The following is a 22,650-nucleotide window of genomic DNA, read 5'->3' on the forward strand; positions in this document are numbered from 1 at the left end:
AAAGTCTTGAGAACACTGTAGAGACCAATGACAAAGAAGCGTAGATAGGCCCTCCTGATACTGTGACACTATATAAGACCCTCCAGAAATTAGGTGTGACCAAGGGATGGAAGAGAGAAACTCTAAACTGACTAAAAATATGCATTTTTCATCATGATGGATCAGAGACTCAAAAGAGAAAGTAAGTTGTTATAGAAGATCAAAAGGAGGTATATTTTTGCATACTACATTGTAAGCTGATATTTGTACACACTACATCTTTTCCCAGGTGCTCTGTACCAGTCAAGCAAGATGCCTGTATTGACCCCTTCAGGAAAACTTCAGAGGACCTGCCACACCCACTGGCCCTTTGCCCTTTTTATAAGATTCTTTGAGTTCTTTACACACTGGCTACCATGGATACCAGATTGGCTCACCACAGTGAAAGCTGGTAAGCCATTTATAGGCTATTTTGCTGCTTATGAGGGGATCTGGCCCCAAATTTATGCCTTAGGAGTCCTTGTCTTCTCTTAGGAAGTATGAACTCAAGTCACAAAGAGATACAGAAGCAATTGGTCTTAATGGAAGGAGGAGAGAAAGAAAGTAGGCGAGTCAACATAACGGCAGTGGAGTAAACTGATTAATGGCTGATTCAGATAAATACCCAGAAGTGGAATTGCTGATTCAGATAAATACCCAGAAGTGGAATTGCTGGATCCTATGGTAGTTCTACTTCTGATTTTTTTTTTTTTTTTTTTGGGCCATGCTGCATGGTATGTGGGATCTTAGTTCCCCAATCAGGGATTGAACCCATGCCCCCTGCAGTGGAAGCACAGAGTCTTAACCACTGGACCCTCCAGGGAAGTCCTCTACTTTAAGTTTTTTGAGGACTGTCCATACTGTTATCCACAGTTGCTGCATCAATTTACATTTCCACCATCAGAGGACCAGGGATCTCTTTTCTGTACATGCTCACCAACACTTATTATTTGTTGTATTTTTTATAGTAGCCATTCTGACAGGTATGAGGTGATACTTCGTTGTAGTTTTGTTTTGCTTTTTCCTGATCATTAGTGATGTTGAGCATCTTTTCTTGTGCCTGTTGACCATCTCTATGTCTTCTTTGGGAAGATGTCTACTCAGGTCCTCTGCCCATTTTTTAATCAGATAGTTTGTTTGTTTGTTTGTTTGTTTGATGCTGAGTTGTATGAGTTCTTTGTATATTTTGGATATTTACCCCTTGTCAAATATATGGCTTGCAAATCTCTTCCCCTGGTCCGTAGGCAGCCTTTTCATTTTGTTAATAATTTCCTTTGCTGTGCAAAAGCTTTTTAGTTGGATGTAGTCACATTTGTTTATTTTTGCTTCTGTTTCCCTTGCCTGAGGAGACAGATCCCAAAAAATATTACTAAGACCAGTGTCAAAGAGCTTAGTGCCTATGTTTTCTTCTAGAATTTTTATGATTTCAGGTTTTACCTTTAAGTCTTTAATCCATTTTGAGTTTATTTTTGGGCATGGTGTGAGAGAGTAGTCCCGTTTGATTCTTTTGCATGGAGATGTCCAATTGGAAAAATTGAAGTGACCATTTATTGAAGAAGCTGTCTTTTCTCCATTGTATATTCTTGCCTTCTTTGTCATAGATTAGTTGCCCATAAAAGTGTGAATTCATTTCTGGGCTCTCTATTCTGTTCCATTGATCTATGTGTCTGTTTTTGTGCTGGTACCATACTGTTTTGATTACTGTAGCTTTGTAGTATAGTGTGAAATCAGGGAGCATGAGACCTCTGAAGCTTTGTTCTTCTTTCTCAAGGTTGCTTTGACTATTCAAGGTCTTTTCTGTTTCCAAAACATTTTAAAATTATTTGTTCTTGTTCTGTGAAAAATGTCATTGGTATTTTGAAAGAGATTGCATTGAATCTGTAGATTGCCTTGAGTAGTATGGTCATTTTAATAATATTAATTCTTCCAATTCGTGAACATGGTATATCTTTCCATTTGTTTGTGTCATCTTCAGTTTCTTTCATCAGTGCCTTATAGTTTCCAAGTAGAGATCTTTTACCTCTTTAGTTAGATTTACTCCTAGGTATTTTATTCTTTTTGATACAGTGGGATTGTTTTCTTAATTTTCTTTGTGATAGTTCATTGTTAGTATATACAAACCCAACAGATTTCTGTGTATTAATTTTGTATTCTGCAACATTACCAAATTCATTCATGAGTTGTAGTAGTTTTTTGGTGGCATCTTTAGGATTTCCTGTGTATAGTATCATCTTTTCTGCAAAAAATGACACTTTAACTTTTTCCTTTCAAATTTAGATTCCTTTTATTTTTTTTCTTGTATGATTGCTATGGCTAGGACTTCCAATAGTATGTTGTAAAAGTGGCAAGAGTGGATATCCTTGTCTTGTTCCTAATCTTAGAGGGAAAGCTTTCAGATTTTTACTATTCAGTATGATGTTAGCTGTGGGTTTGTCATATATGGCCTGTGTTATGTCGAGAAACATTCCCTCCATAACCACTTTGTTGAGAGTCTTTATCATAAATAGATCTTGAAATCTCTCAAAAAGTTTTTCTGTATCTATTGAGAGGATTATATGATTTTTTATTCTTCCACTTGTTAATGTGGAGTATCACATTGATCTATTTGTGGGTATTGAATTATCCTTGCATCCCTTGGAAAATCCTACTTGACCATGGTGCATGATCTATCCTTTTAATGTATTGTTGAATTTGCTTTGCAATTAGTTTGTTAAGGATTTTTGCATTTATGTTCACTAGTGATATTGTCCTGTAATTTGGTGATGTCTTTCCATGGTACTGGTATCAGGGTGATGCTGGCCTCATAAAATGAGTTCAGAAGCATTTCTTCCTCTGCAATTTTTTGGAATATTTTGAGAAGGATAAGCATTAACTCTTCTCAAAATATTTGATAGAATTCACCTGTGAAGCCATCTAATTCTACACTTTTTGTTTGTTGGGAATATTTTTATTACTAATTCAATTTCATTATTGCTAATTGGTCTGTTCATGTATTCTGTTTCTTCCTGGTTCAGTCTTAAAAGATTATACATTTCAAAAAAAAAAGATTATACATTTCTAGGAATTTGTCCATTTCTTCTAGGCTGTCCATTTTATTGCTGTATAATTGTTCATAGTAATCTCTTTTAATCCTTTGTATTTCTGTGATATTGCTTGTAACTTTTCCTTTTTCATTTCTTATTTTATTGATTCAGGCCCTCTTTCTTTCTTTCTTTCTTTTTTTGATGAGTCTGGCTGAAGGCTGTCAAATTTGTTCATCTTTTCAAAGGACCAACTCTATGGTTTGTTTGTTTGTTTTAATATCTTTATTGGAGTATAATTGCTTTACAATGGTGTGTTAGTTTCTGCTTTATAACAAAGTGAATCAGCTATACATATACATATATCCCCATATCTCCTCCCTCTTACATCTCCCTCCCACCCTCCCTATCCCACCCCTCTAGTTGTTTCTATGGTTTTTTATATCTCTATTTCATTTATGATTTTATTTATGATTTCTTTCCTTGTACTAACTTTGGGTTTGTTTTTTTTTTCTACAGTAAGTCCCCTACATACAAACCTTCAAGTTGCAGACTTTCAAAGATGCGAATGTGCGTTCACATGTCCAATCACGTAAGTTAGTTCACGTGTCTGGTGTACACTGTCACATGCATGCATCCTCTACAAGTGGTTGTGCTTTTGTGTACTTTAGTGTACAGTACTTTATAGAGTACAGTATCTTTATTTCAAGCCCAGGATGTCTGGAAGCAAGAGTAAAAGCAGCAATGATGTAGCTGGTACTGTACTGTACTTTTCATGGTACTGTACTGTAAGAGTAAAATTTTTTTTTATTTTTTGAGTTCATTTGTTATGTGTTATTTGTGTGAAAAGTATTATAAACCTATTACAGTACGGTACTATATAGCCTATCGTGTTAGTTGGGTACCTAGGCTAATTTTGTTGGACTCACAAACAAATTAGACTCATGAACGCACTCTTGGAACAGAACTCGTTTGTGTGTAGGGGACTTACTGTAGTTCCTTTAAGTGTAGGGTTAGGTTGTTTATTTGAGATTTCTCTTGTTTCCTGAGGTAGACTTGTATCACTATAAACTTCTCTCTTAGAACTGCTCTTGCTGCATCCCATAGATTTGGATCATTGTGTTTTCATTTTCATTTATCTCCAGGTATTTGCTTACTTCTTCTTTGATTTTTTTCAGTAATCTATTGGTTGTTTAGTAGCATATCATTTAGTCTCCACATGTTAGTGTTTTTTTCTTTCTTTTCTTTTCTTTTTTTTCTTTGGCTGCGCAGCTTGTGGGATCTTAGTTCCCCAACCAGGGATCAAACCCAGGCCCTCAGCAGTGAGAGCAGAGTCCTAACCATTTGACTGCCAGGGAATTCCCTACAGTTTTTTTCTTGTATTTGCATTGTGTCTGGGAAAGATGCTTGATATGATTTCAGCCTTCTTAAAGTTTACTGAGACTTGTTTTGTGGCCTAGCATATGATCTGTCCTGGAGAATGTTCCATGTGTGCTTTAAAAGAATGCATATACTGCTGCTTTTGGACAGAATGTTCTATATATATCCATTAAGTTCATCTCATCTAATATGTCATTTAAGGACAGTATTTCCTTATTGATTTTCTGTCTAGATGATTTGCCCATTCATGTAAGTGGGGTGTTAAAGTCCCCTACTATTGTGTTACTGTCAATTTCTCCCTTTATGTCTGTTAATATTTGCATTATGTATTTAAGTGCTCCGATGTTGGGTGTGTATATATTTACAATTTGTTTTTGAAAGACTAAAATTGTCACTTGGAAATAAAGTGGGGGAGGGCACACAGAAATAGGTTGAGAACACAATGGTTGGAGAGGGAGGAGCTGTAAATATAGCAACCTACACACCACACATCTCAGAGGAACAGGCTCCCGCACACATGGACTTCATAATACCAGATGGTCTATTTGTTCACAATATTAAAGGGCATCTAGAATTAGCTACAGTAAGGGATAAAAAGTTGTCTGAAGAATGGGCACAGAAAGGCTATGTCTGAAGATGACCTGTCACTTGGGAGGGTGGAGCTGCTGGGCCTTCCTTTTGACCACTGTCTTGCAAAAAGTGCAGAAGGAGGAGGGGTGGCTTTAGTCATCTGCCATCATTCCTTTCACTGGGTCCTTTTGCCTTGTCTCATCCAGCTATCTCTTCATCTCTTCTTCCATCCTTTGAATGCTATCCATAGTCAGGTCAACCCACTTATTGAGCCAACAGAACAGCTGCCTGTGGAAGTTTGTAAACAGACACCTCTCTTACTTATGTATAAAGTTTTCCACTTTGTTCTGCAGGCGCCACCACTTGAACTTGACAGTAACCATTTTGTATGTATGAATGTATGGGTAGTCTTTCTGATTTACAAGTTCTTGCTTCCAGTTGGGGCTCAAGGGTTCTCAGCCTGTTTTGATAGTTTTAAATTTTGCTGGGTCTTCCTCTACCTTGAAATCCTTTCTAAGTACTTGGTTTTGATCTGCAGTGTCTATATATATGGCTTCCACATGTTTTCATGCCTCAGGTTCCAGTTTATGCACATTCTCCTGGGTGCCAAGATATGGTTTGTGCCAGGTTTCAATTTTAATCAGAAAGTCTTCTTTCATGTACTCATTTGTAATAACAGTTCAGCAATAAGGGTAGGAGGGTAGGCATTCCATGCTTTTTCATGTATATTCATGGCTCCCTCTGGGGCCAGCATTTGAACAAACATGGGCACTTTGCTCTGTAAGTGGTAGATATTATGTGTTTACTGGCCTTTCTCACTGTCCTTCTCATAGGGCTCATTCACCAGGACCTCTATGCCTTTACCACCACCAGTTTCATTTTTGTTGACCTCAGCCACAGAATACAGCTACCCCACTTGATACTCTTCCACAGCCACAGGTAAGATGACTTGATACTCCTTGAGCAGCACCATGTTGCTTCACGGCTAGGCAGCTGCCCACTGCCCACCCAGCCTCCTGCCTGCTTCCCAGTGGCCACTCTCCCCATGACCTGGCCCAGTCTGGCTGCCTGTGCACCTTCCTTGTGGTCTGCTCTGTCCCTGCCACTCTTGCTGCAATCACTGGTTGGCTTCTGCCATCGCAGCCTCGCTGCCTCCTGTGTCACCGCTGGTGCTGCCCAGAGCTCCAGTTCTGCCTACAATTATTATATCTTCTTCTTGGACTGACACTTGATCATTATGTGGTATTCTTCTTTGTCTCTTGTCACAGTTTCTTTAAAATAGACTTTAAGTCTATTTTGTCTGATATAAATATCACTACCCCAGCTTTCTTTTCATTTCCATTTACATGGAAAGCCTTTCCCCAATCTCTCATTTCCAGTCTGTGTATGTCTTTAGATCTGAAATGAGTCTCTTGTAAGGAACATATATATGGGCCTTGTTTTTGTATCATTCAACCACTCTATATCTTTTGATTGGAGCACTTAGTTCCTTTACATTTAAAGTAATTGTTGATAGCTTTGTACTTACTGCCACTCTGTTAATTGTTTGGGGGTTATTTTTGTACTTCTTTTTTGCTCCTTTCTTCTTTTGTTCTCTTCCCTTGTGATTTGATGACTATTTATAGTGTTATGTTTGGAATCCTTCCTTTTTTGTGTATCTATATAGATTTTTAGTTTGTACTTACCATAAGGTTTATACATAGAAATATATGTGAGTGTATAATTATTTTAAGTTGCTTATCTCTTAAGTCTGAACACATTTTAACAACCCTGCATTTTTACTCTCCCCACCTTTACTGTTTTTGACATCATATTTTGCATCTTTTTGTTTTGTGTACCCCTTGACTGCTTATTGAGAATATAGATGATTTTACTACTTCTGTCTTTTGACCTTCCTACTAGCTTTATACATGGTTGATTTACTATCTTTATTGTATATTTGCTTTTATCGATGAGATTTTTCCTCTGTAATTTTCATGTTCTAGTTGTGGCCTGTTTTTTTGTTTTATTTTGTTTTGTTTTTTTGCTTAGAGAGTTCCCTTTAACATTTCTTGTAAAGCTGGCTTGGTGGTGCTGAACTCTTTTAGTTTTTGCTTGTCTGTAAAACTTTTGATCTCTCCATCAAATCTGAATGAAAGCCTTGCTGGGTAGAGTATTCCTGATTGGAGGTTTTTCCTTTCATCACTTTAAAGTGGGTGGCTGTGCAGCTGGGGATCCTGGATCTAGTGTCCACCTGCTGGTAGGCAGGACAGGTTCCTGACATGGCTGGCTGCAGGGTCCTGGGTGTCCCAAAGCTGGCGCTGGCCCACTGATGAATGGGGCTCAGTCTCAAGGGTGGCTGGCTGAGGGGTCCAAGGTGTCTCAGAGCTTGTGGTGTAAACCTGCTGGAGGGCAGGGCCAGGGCCCTTGGGGTCACAGGGCTACTGCTGGCCCACTGGTAGGTGGAGCCAGTTCCCAGCGTTTCTGGCTGCAGAGCCCTGGGGGACCAGAGCTGGTGTCAGCCACTGGTCTGTGGGGCCAGATCTTGAGCAGCTGGTTCAGGGGCCCAGGGTTTCCCAGAGTTGTCCTGCTGGTGGGTAGGGCCAGGGCCCAAGGGTCTCAGGGCTGGTGCTGGGTGCTTGTAGGTGGGCTGTGTCCTGACACAACAAGATGCAGGACTGCGTTTGTCCTGGGGCTCATGTCTACCCACTGGTGGGAAGGGCTGGGTCCTGAGGCCTCTGGCTATAGGGCCTTGGGGGTCATGAAGCTGGTGCTGGCCTGTTGGTGGGTAGGCTGGGTTCTAACATGGCAAATTGTCATACTTTAGTGGTCCTGGGGCTGATAGCCTGTTAGTGGGCAGGGCTAGGTTCTGGGGTCTCTGGCTGCAGGGTCCTGGGGGGTCCCAGGGTTGGTGCCAACCCTCTAGCAGGTGGAGTCTGGGCCCAGGCTGTCCTGGAGCTATTGCCTGCCCACTGGTGTGTAGAGTTGGGTCCTAAGGTCTCTGGGCTGCAACTCTGGGTGTACCAGAGTTGGTGTTATGCCCACTGCTGAGCAAAGCCAGGTCTCAACAACTAGCTGTTGGGCCTTGGGGCTCCGAGGCTAGTTCTGGTGCACTGATGGGTGGGACCAGATCCTGGGCCCTCTGGCGGGCAGGGTCAGGTACCAGGGCAGCTGGGGGCTCAGGGGTTCCTAAGGCAGCCAATCTGCTAGTGGGTGAGGCTGTGCCTCTGCCTGGCTAACTGCTTGGCCTCAGGCATCCCAGTACTTGTGCCAACATGCTGATGATCAGGGCTGGGTCCCAGCACTAATACGCTAGGAGGACTCAAAAATGGCACTTGTGGGCTTCCTTGCTGGTGCAGTGGTTGAGAGTCTGCCTGCCGATGCAGGGGACGTGGGTTCGTACCCCGGTCCGGGAAGATCCCACATGCCGCGGAGCGGCTAGGCCCGTGAGCCATGGCCGCTGAGGCTGCGCGTCTGGAGCCTGTGCTCCACAACAGGAGAGGCCACAACAGTGAGAGGCCCGCGTACTGCAAAAAAAAAAAAAAAAAAAAAAAAAAAAAAGGCACTTGTCAGCACCAGCGTCCTCGTGGTAGAACACATTCCCCATAATGGCTGCTACCAGTGTCTGTGTCCCCAGAGTGAGTTCCAGTTGCTTCCTGTCTCTCCGGGAGGCTCTCCAAGATCAGCAGGTGGATCTGACCCAGGCACCTTTCAAATTACTGCTTCTGCTCTGAATCTTGGAGCGTGTGAGATTTTGTGTGTACCCTTAAAGAGTGGACTCTATTTCCTACAGCCCTTTGGCTCTTCCAAAAGTAAGCACCACTGGCTTTCAAAGCCAAACGTTCTGGGGGCTTATCTTCCTGGTGAAAGACCCCCAGGCCCGAAGCTGGGGAGCCCAATGTGGGGTGGACCTCTCACTCCTTGGGGAGAACCTCTGCAATTGTAATTATGCTCCCATTTGTGGGTCGCCCACCCAAGAGTATGAGTTTTGACTATACAGCATTTCTGCCCCTCCTACCCATTTCACTGTGGTTCTTTCTTTATATCTTTAGTTGCAGAAGATCTTTTCTGCTAGTCTCCAGGTCTTTCTCATCAATAATTGCTCTGTAAATAGCTATCATTTTGGTGTGCCTGTGGGAGGAGGTGAGCTCAGGGTCTTCCTACTCTGCCATCTGGGCCACTCTCCCCACGTTTTGTTCTTTTTAACTAGAATTGATGCCATAATTTTTAAATTTTAGTCACTTATTATTTTGTAAGTCATAATATGAGTAGAAAAGATATGTTGTCAGTGTAATAGGACACTAGAAATGAGTGCAATAAGAAAGGCGTTTTTTTTTTTTTTTGCGGTACACGGGCCTCTCACCGTTGTGGTCTCTCCCGTTGCGGAGCACAGGCTCTGGATGCGCAGGCTCAGCGGCCATGGCACATGGGCCCAGGTGCTCTGCAGCACGCGGGATCCTCCCAGACCGGGGCACAAACCCACATCCCCTGCATCGGCAGGCGGACTCTCAACCACTGAGCCACCAGAGAAGCCCAAGAAAGGAGCTTTGACATGTATACACTGATGGGGATAAAATTGATGACTAATAAGAACCTGCTGTATAAAAAAATAAATAAAATAATTTTTTTAAAAAAGGAGCTTTACCTGGAATTAAAATTGCACCCACTACTATTTTCTTTTAATTTTTGTTGGAGTGTAATTGATTTACAATGTGTTACTTTCAGCAAAGTGAATCAGTTATACATACATATATCCCCTCTTTTTTAGCTTCTTTTCCCATATAGGCCATTACAGAGTATTGGGTAGAGTTCCCTGTGCTATACAGTAGGTCCTTATTAGTTATCTATTCTATATATAGTAGTGTGTATGTGTCGATCCCAATCTTCCAATTTATCCCTCCCCCTCCTTACCCCCCAGTAACCATAAGTTTATTTTTTATATCTGTAACTCTATTTTTGTTTTATAGATAAGTTCATTTGTAGCCTTTTTTTATATTCCACATATAAGCAATGTCATATGATATTTGTCTTTCTCTGTCTTACTTCACTCAGTATGACAATCTCTAGATCCATCCATGACTTACTTCACTCAGTATGACAATCCCTAGGTCCATCCATGTTGCTGCAAATGGCATTATTTTGTTCTTTTATTTATGGCCAAGTAATATTCCATTGTATATATGTACCACTTCTTCTTTATCCATTCCTCTGTTGATGGACACTTAGGTTACTTCCATGTCCTGGCTGTTGTGAATAGTGCTGCAATGAACATTGTGGTACATGACTCTTCTTGAATTATGGTTTTCTCAGGGTATATGCCCAGTAGTGCGATTGCTGGGTCATATGGTAGTTCTATTTTTAGTTTTTTAAGGACCCTCCATACTGTTCTCCATAGTGATGGTATCAATTTACATTCCCACCAACAGTGTAGGAGGGTTCCCTTTTCTCCACACCCTCTCTAGCATTTATTGTTTGTAGATTTTTTTTTCTTTTTTTTTTTTGCGGTTCGCAGGCCTCTCACCGTGTGGCCTCTCCCGTTGCGGAGCACAGGCTCCAGACGCGCAGGCTCAGCAGCCATGGCTCACAGGCCTAGCCGCTCCGCGGCATGTGGGATCTTCCCGGACCGGGGCACGAACCCGTGTCCCCTGCATCGGCAGGCGGACTCTCAACCACTGCGCCACCAGGGAAGCCCCTCATTGTAGTTTTGATTTGCATTTCTCTAATAATTAGTGATGTTGAGCATCTTTTCATGTGCCTCTTGGCCATCTGCATGTCTTCCTTGGTGAAATGTCTATTTAGGTTTTCCACCCATTTTTTTAACTGGATTGTTTGTTTTTCTGATATTGAGCTACATGAGCTGTTTGTATATTTAGGAGATTAATCCTTTGTCTGTTGTTTCATTTGCAAATATTTTCTCCCATTCTGAGGGTTGTCTTTTTTGTCTTGTTTAGGGTTTCCTTTGCTGTGTAAAAGCTTTTAAGTTTAATTAAGTCCCATTTGTTTATTTTTGTTTTTATTTCTTTTACTCTAGGAGGCGGGTCAATAAAGATCTTGCTGTGATTTATGTCAAAGAGTGTTTTTCCTAGTTTTCCTCTGAAAGTTTTATAGTGTCTGGTTGTACATTTAAGTCCTTAATCCATTTGGAGTTTATTTTTGTGCACGGTGTTAGGGAGTGTTCTAATTTCATTCTTTTACATGTAGCTGTTCAGTTTTCCCAGCAGCACTTATTGAAGAGGCTGTTTTTTCTCCATTGTATTTTCTTGCCTCCTATGTCGTAAATTAGGTGCCCATATGTGCATGGGTTTATCTCTGGGCATTCTATCCTGTACCATTGCTCTATATTTCTGTTTTTGTGCCAGTACCATACTGTCTTGATTACTGTAGCTTTATGGTATAGTTTGAAGTCGGGGAGCCTGATTCCTCCAACTCCGTTTTTCTTTCTCAAGATTGCTTTGGCTATGTGGGGTCTTTTATGTTTCCATATGAATTGTAAGATTTTTTGTTCTAATTCTGTGAAGAATGCCATGGGTAGTTTGATAGGGATTGCATTCCATCTGTAGATTGCTTTGGTTAGTATAGTCATTTTCACAATATTGATTCTACCAATCCAAGAACATAATATATTTCTCCATCTGTTTATGTCATCTTTGATTTCTTTCATCAGTGTTTTATAGTTTTCTGAGTACAGTCTTTCTCTTCCTTAGGCAGGTTTATTCCTAGGTATTTTATTCTTTTTGTTGCAGTAGTAAATGTGAGTGTTTCCTTAAGTTCTCTTTCTGATTTTTTTGTTGTTGGTGTATAGGAATGCCAGAGATTTCTGTGCATTAATTTTGTATCCTGCAACTTTACCAAATTCATTGATTCATTCTAGTAGTTTTCTGGTAGCATTTTTAGGATTTTCTATGTATAGTATCATGTCATTGGCAAATAGTGACAGTTTTACTTCTTCTTTTCCAATTTGTATTCCTTTTATTTCTTTTTCTTCTCTGATTGCTGTGGCTAGGACTTCCAAAACTATGTTGAATAAGAGTGGCGAGAGTGAACATCCTTGTCTTGTTCCTGATCTTAGTGGAAATGCTTTCAGTTTTTCACTATTGAGTATGATGCTTTCTGTGGGTTTGTCATATATGGCCTTTATTATGTTAAGGTAGGTTCCTTCTATGCCCATTTTCTGGAGAGTTTTTATCATAAATGGGTGTTGAATTTTGTCAAAAGCTTTTTCTGCATCTATTGAAATGATCATATGGTTTTCATTCCTTAATTTGTTAATGCGGTGTATCATATTGATTGAGAAAAATAACATTTTTAAAAATGAAGGATAAAGGCCACTTTTTCTTAGTAGCTTACTCAAGCAGATTATCTCAGTGATAAATTAAAACCCTTGAATGGTCTGAATCTATCATTTTTGGTCTAAACTTACAACATTTAATGTTAAAGGTAGGAGTCATTTCCCATTTAGCCTCCCTCTCAGCTCAGTTCAATCAAGCTGTGCTACAGAAACTGGCTTACACTCTGCTTATGAGCCCAACTGTTAACTCCAAGTTCTAACTCTGCTTACCCTGTCAGTCTCACCCTCCTAGGTAATTCAAAGGGCAGAACAATCAAATGGGCTGCTATGATTGTTAAAAGCCCAAGCCACCTTATGCAGACAAGTAAGTTCCACCACTCCTGAATGGACCTTGTATTAATTATGGTAAATATTCCTAGCTGCTGTTACCTAATCCCTGAAATCTCAGTGGATTTGAAACCGTGTAACTTGAGATTGGGACTTGAACCCAGCAAAAACCCAGATTGAGACTTGAGCGCATGGGCCGGGACTCGAACCCAGGCAAAAACCGGATTGAGACTCAAACCCAGGGTTTTTTAACTGAGATCACACACCTGGTCTCAGGACTTAATGAAGCTCGGGTTCTTTTTTTAAAAATTATTTATTTTGGGCTGTGTTGGGTCTTCATTGCTGCGCACGGGCTTTCTCTAGTTGCGGTGAGCAGGGGCTACTCTTCGTTGTGGTGCGTGGGCTTCTCATTGCAGTGGCTTCTCATGTTGAGGAGCACGGGCTCTAGGCACGTGGGCTTCGGTAGTTGTGGCTCGCGGGCTCTAGAGTACAGACTCAGTCATTATGGCGCATGGGCTTAGTTGCTCCGCAGCATATGGGATCTTCCTGGACCAGAAATTGAACCTGTTTCCCCTGCATTGGCAGACAGATTCTTATCCACTGCGCCACCAGGGAAGCCCGAAGCTTGGATTCTTGTTGTCTTGTCACAGAAAGAATTCAGTGAGAGACAAAGTGATAGGTAAGAAGTGGATTTACTTAGAGAGAAACACACTCCACAGAGTGTGGGCCATCTCAGAAGGCAAGAGTGGCCCTCAGGGTATGGGGTTGTCAGTTTTTATAGGGGTGGGTAATTTCATAGGCTAATGAGTGGGAGGAGTATTCCAGCTATTTTGGAGAAGGGGTGGGGATTCCAAAAATTAGGCCAGCACCTACTTTTTGACCTTTATGGTCAGCCTTGGAACTGTCATGGCACCTGTGAGTGTGTCATTTAGCTTGCTGATGTGTTACAATGAGCGTATCCTGAGGCTTAAGGTCTAGTGAACTTGTCCGCCTTCTTGGACCTGTTGGTTCTAATCAGTTTATATTGTGTCCTCGGGCTATGTCATTCTTTTAAAAGTTGTGCCCTGCCCCCTCCCCTCCTGTTTCAGCTTAACAAATTCTGATGTGGGTCAGGAATAATGAGGACTCTGCCCCATTCATTCAGGGATTCAAGCTCCTTCCATCAAACAGCTCATTGTCCTCTGCTGGATCCTTTCTGCATTTTGCCAAGACAAAGGAAAAGAGAAAGCATGGGGGATAAATAGCATGGGAGATTTTTCTGGGGCTTGAAATGGCATACATCAGTTCCTCACACATCTCACTGACCAGACTATAGGCACATGCCCCCACATAGCTGAAGGGATGCAGGGAAATGTAACTTAGCTATATGCTAAGGAAAAGAGGATGTTTGTTATCTATTGCTATGTAACAAATTATCCCCAAGCTTAGTGGCTTAAAACAATCCTTTGTTATCTCTTAATTTCTGTGGGGTAGGGATTTGGGAGATTAGTCAGGTGGTTCTGCCTTGGAGTCTCTCGTGAGGTTGCGGTCATCAGAAGGCTTGACTGGAGCTGGAGGATCTACTTCCAGGGTGGTTTATTCATAGCTGACATGTTAACTCTGGCTGCTGGCAGGAGGCCTCAGTTCCTCCCAACATAGGCTTTCCCACTGGGCTGCCTGCGTGTCCTTGGCCATAGCAGCTGGCTTCCCCCAAAGTAAGCAATCCAAGAGAACAAGGTATATAAGCCACAAGCCCTTTGTGACCCACTACACAAGGGTGTGGATGCTAGGAGAGGATGTCTGTGGGCTATCTTGTAAATTGGCTACCACCTGAGGTTTGGTGAATATCTGACACAAGTCTGTTTCAGGCAGTTTGATACTGTGATTTATGGTAAGAAATATATATTTGGTCTCCATCTCCCTTTCTGGCACAGAGCTCCTAAAACCCTTGTAATTATCCTAAGTGATAAGAGGGATAAATGTATCTTTTGTTATGTTATGTTAATGAGGTGACTTTTGGACCACCCTTAGGTAACCTAAGGGAATCAACCCCTTGATTGGAACTTTCAGCCCCACCCAGCAACCTCAGGGAGGGGGAAAAGGGCTGGAAGTTGAATTCATTTCCAATGGCCAATGATTTAATCAATCGTGCCTATGCAGCGAAGCCTCCATAAAACCCAAAAGAACATTTTTCAGAGATTCCAGGTTGGTGAATACGTGATTTGGGGAGAGTGGTGCACTGAAAGAAAGCATGGAAGCTCCTGGCCCTTCCCCATACTTTGTGCTATGTATCTCTTATCTGGCTGCTTCTGAATTATATCCTTTTCTAATAAATCACTGATCTAGTAAGTAAAATGTCTGAGCCCTGTGAGCCACTCTAGCAAATTAATTGAAGTCAAGGAAGAGTATTGAGAATGTGTGATTTACAGCCAGCTGGTCAGAAGTACAGGTAACAACCCGAGCTTGTGAATGGCATCTGAAGTTGGAGGGATGGGGGATGGCAGTTGTGTAGGAATGAACCCTTAACCTGTGGAATCTGATGTTATCTCTGGGTAGTGTCAGAATTGAATTGAACTGTAGGACGCCCAGCTGGTATCTGGAGAATTAGTGGATGCTGTGTGGGATACTCACCCCACCCCCACCCCCCACCCCCACCCCACCCCACCCCCCCACCCCCACCCCCCCACCCCCGCACACACTGAAAATTGAGTCTCAGAACGATTTTAGGCAGAAAGGTCGGACACAATCAGCAAGACAACTTAGCGGTTATCTACCTGATTTATTAGCACTAGTTTGACGAAATCAATGGGAACGTTAATATGCCTAAGGAAACTAGACTCAACCCTCTTATACATAGTACAAATGCTTCTCTCATTATTACATTTTTTACAGTGGCACAAATCCCTCCAAAACTCATCCCCTGCCCCAGAACTTCCCTCATAAAAAAGTCATAAAAATACGTAAAGCCATAATGTATTAGGGGAATAATTTCTTTTATAAATCCTCCTAGGGTGGGAAAGGTTCTTAAAAATATGAACTAAATTAAAAATTGGTACATTAACTATATAAAAATATGAACTAAATTAAAAATGGATACATTAACTATATAAATATTTTAAACACCATAAACAAAGTAAAAAAATGACAGTTGGAAAAAACTCACTTGTAAGACAAATACAGCCAATTTCCCTAATCCACCCCCCCTAAATTTTTTAAGTCACTAATAAAATTAAAAATTTAGAAGAAAAACAATTTGCAATAAAATGTGTCAAAATCTACTAAAATGGCCTTAGGGATTAAAAATGGAAGGAACCCATAAACACAAAGAGAATGAGAGAAGAGACAAAGCAGGCAAGAAGTATTAAATAAATTTTAGAAGCTGGAAAGTGCCTACATGAAGGAAAGCAAAGAAGCAAACCTGTTTGCTCTGCACAAACTTAGAAAGGCTAGGGTGCATGGCAAGACCAAAAAAAAAAAAAAGTTTTGTTGTCAGCCAACATAAGAACTCAAACCCTGAGATTTCCCCCCAACTCTACACAGCCAGAGTCATGCATAACTTAAAAATTTTTGCTAGTGTGCACATACACATTCACAACAATGAGTTTTCAATTTGGAGAGTTAATTCTAAATAATATATTTTCAAGCCTTTATAATAAATAGCATTAGGTAACAAGGAAACATCATAGTATGGCTTCACATGGTCATCAAAGATTCTGTGACAAATCTACTTTCATCCCTTCCACACTACCCCAGTAGTCCAGGAGAAACACGTGAGCTGGACAAAAAGCATTTTTGCTAGACCCACAACTGTCATTTTCTGGATCAATCACATCACATACTCCTTTGTTCTTAGAAAATAAGAGAATTGGATTAGAAAATCTTCTCCTGGACTAATATTTTACCCTAAAAGGATATTTCAAAGCTAAAGCTAATTTTATGAAATTTTTACATTTGTCTTCAAAGATCAGTCACACCATTATAGCCATGTACACATGCTGAGTCCTCCGTGGGGAGAAAAAACAAAAACCTCCCAAATTATGAACTCCACCTTCAAACATTCCAACAAATATGTTTTTAAAATAAGTCAAATACAGAATTCAGACCATGCAACAATGTCTTTTATTACGTATGGGTTTTTTAAAATTATTTCTGCAATCTCTCCATACACAGGCAAAAAAAAGTATTGTTTTGCATACTGGAACTTGCAGACCTGATCACTGCATAGAGAAGGGAAAATGATCCCTACAATACACTTAACCAGGAGGCCAATTCATCTGCCGACCTCCAAGAACATGGAGATGAACATGATAGACAGACTGTCCCCCATCTGAACCTTCATTCACCACCATTCGATAACCCTTCTTCAGGCCCAGATCAGCAGCACATTTCTTGCCAACAATCATTAAATGTCCAAGAAGCTGAAAAAAAAAAAAGAAAAAAAAAGTTTCTTAAGCAATGGTAATTTAGAACTTCTTGTCATCATGTAACAAACTACCAAGTTGAAATATTAAATTAAAAGACTGCCAAACTGAAACAGACTTTGGGCAAATATTTGGAAACACTTTTAATCCTAAAATAATATAATCTACAATTAAAAACCCAGTAAGATTAGGTATTTATTAATTACTAATTTCAATAAACATATTAAAGACAAAAATCTGCTCAACTAAAACAATTTTTAAGGCTTCCCTGTGGTGCAGTTGTTGAGAGTCTGCCTGCCGATGCGGGGGACACGGGTTCGTGCCCCGGTCCGGGAAGATCCCACATGCCGCAGAGTGGCTGGGCCCGTGAGCCATGGCCGTCTGGAGCCTGTGCTCCGCAACGGGCGAGGCCACAACAGTGAGAGGCCCGCGTACCGCAAAAAAAAAAAAAAAAATTTTTTTAAATCATATTCCAAGTGGTATTTAAGTTTTCTTAATAAGGCACGATATCTTGCTTGCTTGTTACGGGGGAGTGTATCAGTCAGGATAGAATTGGTTATGCTGTGGTAACAAACCACCTCCAAATCTGGTTTACAATGAACATACATTTCTTGTGTTTACTACATCTTCATCACAAGTTGACCAGGCGCTATATTCTACATCTTTTTCACTTTGAAACCCATGCTGATGGAACAGTCTCTGTATGATCACAGTGGCAGAGGCAAGAGAGAACATGGCAAACCGGGTGCTAGCTCTTAAAGTTTCTATTCAAAAGACATGTATCACTTCTGCTTGTACTCATTGGCCAAGTTAAGTCATACGACCAGGCCCAACATCAGTGAGGTCAGAAATATAATGTACCCCTAAATAAAATAGTATTTATGAACAATTATATAATCTACTACAAAGAGCACCAGGAAAAATTTTAATTGAGGCCAGTACCTCCTAGCAAAATCAAATAATTATTTTTCTTTAACGGCATTAACAGAAGAGCCAATGAACCCTCTCCTGTACAATAACACTATTTCTTACTTAAGGAAAAATTAGTCTCACCAACTAATCCTTGCTTAGAACGCTTTTTTGTTTAAAAATTTGTGGTGATGACTTCTTTTGGGCATCATTCTGGGATTGTTGGTGGGAGTGTAGTTTTGACCACAGAAGGCTAGGAAATGGGTAAGAAAATACACTAATCAGTCAACACTAAAGATACTCCATTTCAAAGGCTGAAAATTAATTTCCTATTTTCCATGCCAAACTATGTCCAATTACATTGCTCAACATAGTATATCAGAGGTTCTGCATAAGACTGAATGAAAATAGTAAGGTTCTCTAATAATAAAAACTCTAAAAATATGGAGCTACATCTAATGTGAATATACATCTTTTCTCTTTATCAAATTCTCAGGGAGAAATGAAAGTCTAAAGATGAAATTTGTTTTGTAAACTTAAGCCCAGAGATCATTTGAATAAAGGAATTAAAATCCAAAAGAAAAAAGAAAAAAAAAGAATTTGTGGTGATAGATGTAAACAAGACTTACTGTGATCATTTTCTTTTTGAAAATAAAAAAATTATTTATTTATTTGGCTACGCCAGGTCTTGGTTGCAGCACTCGGGATCTTCGTTGAGGCATGTGGGATCTACTTCCCTGACTGGGGATTGAACCCAGGCCCCCTGCATTGGGAGTGCAGAGTTTTACCCACTGGACCACCAGGGAAGTCCCACTGTGATCATTTTGTAGTACATACATATATCAAATCATTTTGTTATATACTTAAAACTAATATGTTATATGCCAATTATATCTCATTAAAAAATCAAATTACTTATACATTGCATTGAATCACTGATGATTTTCTGATTTTCCTCAGTAATGCCCTCAGGAAAATGAAAATGTGATATCACTTTAAAGTCAAAATTTAGTCTCCCAATTTAAAAAGCAAGAAAATTAATGATGTTAGTAAATGTACTTACACTTTCATCGTCATCTTCTGCTGCAGAAATCTGGGATATATGTTTCTTGGGTATCACCAGAAAATGTGTTGGTGCTTGAGGGGAAACATCATGGAAAGCAAGACACTGGAATAAGGGGGGGAGGGGAAATCAAGGTTTTCATATATAATCTTACAGCCTAAACTTATCATTCTTTCACACTAACCCCATGGGAAACACTGTAATAAATGCTAGGAAATCAGAATTGGACACAACACATGTGGTCCTCTGATCCTTTTCATGGAACTTACAGTCTAATGGTATCCTTTTGAATTATAGTTTTGTCCGGGTATATGCCCAGGAGTAAGATTGCTGGATCATATGGTAACTCTATTTTTAGTTTTCTGAGGAACGTCCATACTGTTCTCCATAGTGGCTGCACCAATTTACATTCCCACCAACAGTGTTGGAGGTTCCCTTTTCTCCACACCCTCTCCAGCATTTATTTGTAGACTTTTTGATGATGGCCATTCTGACTGTTGTGAGGTGGTACCTCATTGTAGTTTCGATTTGCATTTCTCTAATAATTAGTGGTGTTGAGCATCTTTTCATGTGCCTGTGGCCATCTGTATGTCTTCTTTGGAGAAATGTCTCTTCTGCCCATTTTTCCATTGGGTTGTTTGTTTTTTTGTTGTTGAGTTGTATGAGCTGTTTGTATATTTTGGAAATTAAGCCCTGTGGGTCATATCATTTGCAAATATTTTCTCCCATTCCGTAGGTTGTCTTTTCGGTTTTCTTTTTTTATGGTTTCCTTTGCTGTGCAAAAGCCTGAAGCCTGTAAGTTTGATTAGGTCCCATTTGTTTATTTTTGCTTTTATTTCTATTGCCTTGGGAGACTGACCTAAGAAAACATTGGTACAATTTATGTCAGAGAATGTTTTGCCTGTGTTCTCTTCCAGGAGTTTTATGGTGTCATGTCTTATGTTTAAGTCTTTAAACATAAGCCATTTAAGCCATTTTGAGTTTATTTTTGTGCATGGTGTGAGGGTGTGTTCTAACTTAATTGATTTATATGCAGCTATCCAACTTTCCCAGCGCCACTTAAAGGAAATCTTTTGATTCATGTCCCCACCTTCCCTAGGTCAGGAGTCCTGGTTGTGCAATTTGGTTTTTTTCCTTTATGGCGGTGATCACTTTTGTAATGAGAAATTTGCTGATATTTGACCAACACCGATTTCTTCCAACTTTACTGAATTACTTAATAAATATATCTATTCTCTTTTGTAGAAATGAAGAGCATAAGTAACATTTAGACAAATTACATACCACTTGAATGGTTTTGAATCTCTTGTTCTCTACTGAAGGTGGAAGCTGTTTAATAGAACCTATCCCAGCTTAACTGTCTCAGGAGTTATTCTACTTGGTACTCTGTACAAAAATGCTGTATCATTTAGATTGCTTCATGCTGTTACACCTTGGAACTTTGATGGCTCAAAAGTATTTCAACGATCATTTATTAAAAGAAACTTAAAATATTTTTAAAGAAATACACATTACCTACAACAAAAGAACTCCCCTAACGGACAAATAAAGATATTTATATAAATTCACCTCGAGGTAGGTGTTCTGAATCTAAGAACGCTACTAGTAGCATAAAATCTTTCCTTATATTCCATATTTCATAAAGCTAATTTATTAAAGTTCACAAACCTTGTATCTAAATCAGCCAACCTGTCCAGCTTTATGTGAGATCCATAAATATAACCGCCCACTAAATATTTTATACAAGATGTCTCGAAGTCAAATGAACTCGGCCTTTCTAAAACAGTTTCACCTAGAGTGAAGTCAACAAAAACGACATTCTTAATCCCTTGGCATAAAATTGCTTCCTGAAAATATAAAAGGAACCATTCTTCCCGGGAGGGGCCAAAGGAAAGCAAATCCCAGATGCAGGCCCACTCTCATCTCAGGAGTCCTAGGCCCGAGAATGGGCGGCGGGGGTGGGTCCGGGTGGCGTTGGCTAGCGGCCCTCGCCTAGGCCCAGCGCGTCTGTGCCGCCCCCAGGCCGTTCGCCCCCGGCCCTCTAGCGCAAGGCGGCGGGGAGAGGCGCCCGGGAGCTCCCGGGCAGGCCGGCTGTGCGCGGGAGATCGCGGAGATTGGGCCCGAGTCAGGGTGCGATCGGGTTTCTGCCTGTCAGGCAGAGCGCGGGCGAGATTGTCAGATTCCTGATACAGGAGAGGTCCGAGGCAGTCGGGGAGCAGGCGAGCGCTCATGCCGAGGACCCGGCGCGCCCACAACAAGCACCCAGACCCCGCAGCGCGGGCCCGCGGGCGCCCGGCGGCCTGGCCAGCGCTCCGGGCTGATAACGCGTAACCGGAGCGCAGGCACGCGCCGGCCGGCCGCCTCGGAGCGGCCGCGGCCCAGCCCGCTGGCTGTGGGCCCGAGGCAGAGGCCGCGCGAGGCGGCCCGCTGCCTTCCGTTCTCCGCGGCGCACCCCCACCCCGACTCTTCCCTTCCCTTCCCTTCCCACTACGGGAAACCCGCGTGTCCACAGGCGGCTGCCCCGCCTCAGCCCACGAGCGAGGCGGCGCCCGGTGCCTACCTGGTCATCCTCATAAATGATTTTGGCTGGGATTTCCTTGCGAATGATCTTCCCGAAGATCGTGTCGCCACCAGGCCGAGCGGCCTGAGCCTTAGCGATCTCATCTGCCATCTCGGCCTCCCTCCCGCGCGTCTGGCCGGGGAGAAGGTCGGGAGGAGGGAGGAGCCGTGGACGCTGGCAGAGGGCGGGAGCTGGCGGCCAAGCCCGCTAGGGGACCGCTGCTCTCTTGCTCCGGCAGCTCGTGCGCGTGCGCACTGGCGACGTGCGCTGGGCTGCTGCGGGCGCGCGGCAGCTCTAGGGGAATCGCTGGGCGCGACTAAGCTGGAGGGCGGTTCCTGATTGGAGGCCCGGGGGTTCCGCACCAAGGTCGTTTTTCTTCCTTTCTTGTCTCTCGGGGAGCGGTGTTACTGCAGTAAGCCCTTTGCTTAACTTATGGATGCTTGTAGGAAAAATCGTATACTGTAACTGAAAAGATTTGATAACCTAAGCAGAACTGGCCGTTTTTGCTGGCAGAGACACCATGATAACTTCATTTGTCAGCTACATAGGTCTTAGCTCCAGCAAGTAAGCCCTCCTGCATCCGTTTTTTTTCCTCACTCTAGCAGTGGTTCGCAATCTTGACTGCACATTAAAATCACTTGGGGAGCATGTAAAAAGTCCCCGGGAACTTGGCCATACCTCAGGTCAGTTAAATCAGACTCTCTGGGGGTGAGAGACCCAGGCATCAGTAGTTTGTAAACCTTCCTAGACTGTTCTGCAAAGAATTATTCCCAGCATTAGTCAGCATAATGTAAGATGCCCCGCCTTAAAAGAACAACACCTTTCCTAACCCCACATACCCCTCCATGTCTTTGCTTCTTTTTAAAAGAGTTTTCTATATATTGTGTCCACTTTATCTTTCTTTTTTGAAACCATTTGCCTCTTGTCAAGGTCACTAAGGACCTCCACTTACAAAATCCTATAGGCAATTCCAATTATACTTGACCCCTTGGCAACATTTGCCACTGTTGACCATGCCCTCTTCAGCAAAAGCCTTCACTCTCCTACCTTTCTGGATGCTATTTCTCCTTCATAGTGAGCCTTCTGTTCCAGGTCTTTCAATGCATTCCATTCTTTGCCCTCTTCTCTAACACTTA

At 41.6% G+C, this 22,650-nt stretch overlaps 1 protein-coding gene and 1 pseudogene across 1 annotated transcript; both read right to left on the minus strand.

Moving 5' to 3' along the window:
• Positions 1-5,018: 5,018 nt before the first annotated feature.
• LOC132518228 (phosphatidylinositol transfer protein alpha isoform-like) lies at positions 5,019-6,003 on the minus strand (annotated as a pseudogene).
• Positions 6,004-15,320: 9,317 nt separating this feature from the next.
• HINT1 (histidine triad nucleotide binding protein 1) lies at positions 15,321-21,730 on the minus strand. Its single transcript, XM_060143512.1, has 3 exons — positions 21,515-21,730; positions 18,955-19,059; positions 15,321-16,979 (listed from the first exon to the last, which is right to left on the minus strand). Exons 1-3 carry the CDS (start codon positions 21,623-21,625, stop codon positions 16,815-16,817), a joined length of 381 nt encoding a protein of 126 aa, XP_059999495.1. The 5' UTR covers positions 21,626-21,730; the 3' UTR covers positions 15,321-16,814.
• Positions 21,731-22,650: the final 920 nt, after the last annotated feature.

This window comes from Lagenorhynchus albirostris, chromosome 3 (genome assembly GCF_949774975.1).
Source record: "Lagenorhynchus albirostris chromosome 3, mLagAlb1.1, whole genome shotgun sequence".
Classification (NCBI taxonomy): Eukaryota; Metazoa; Chordata; class Mammalia; order Artiodactyla; family Delphinidae; genus Lagenorhynchus; species Lagenorhynchus albirostris.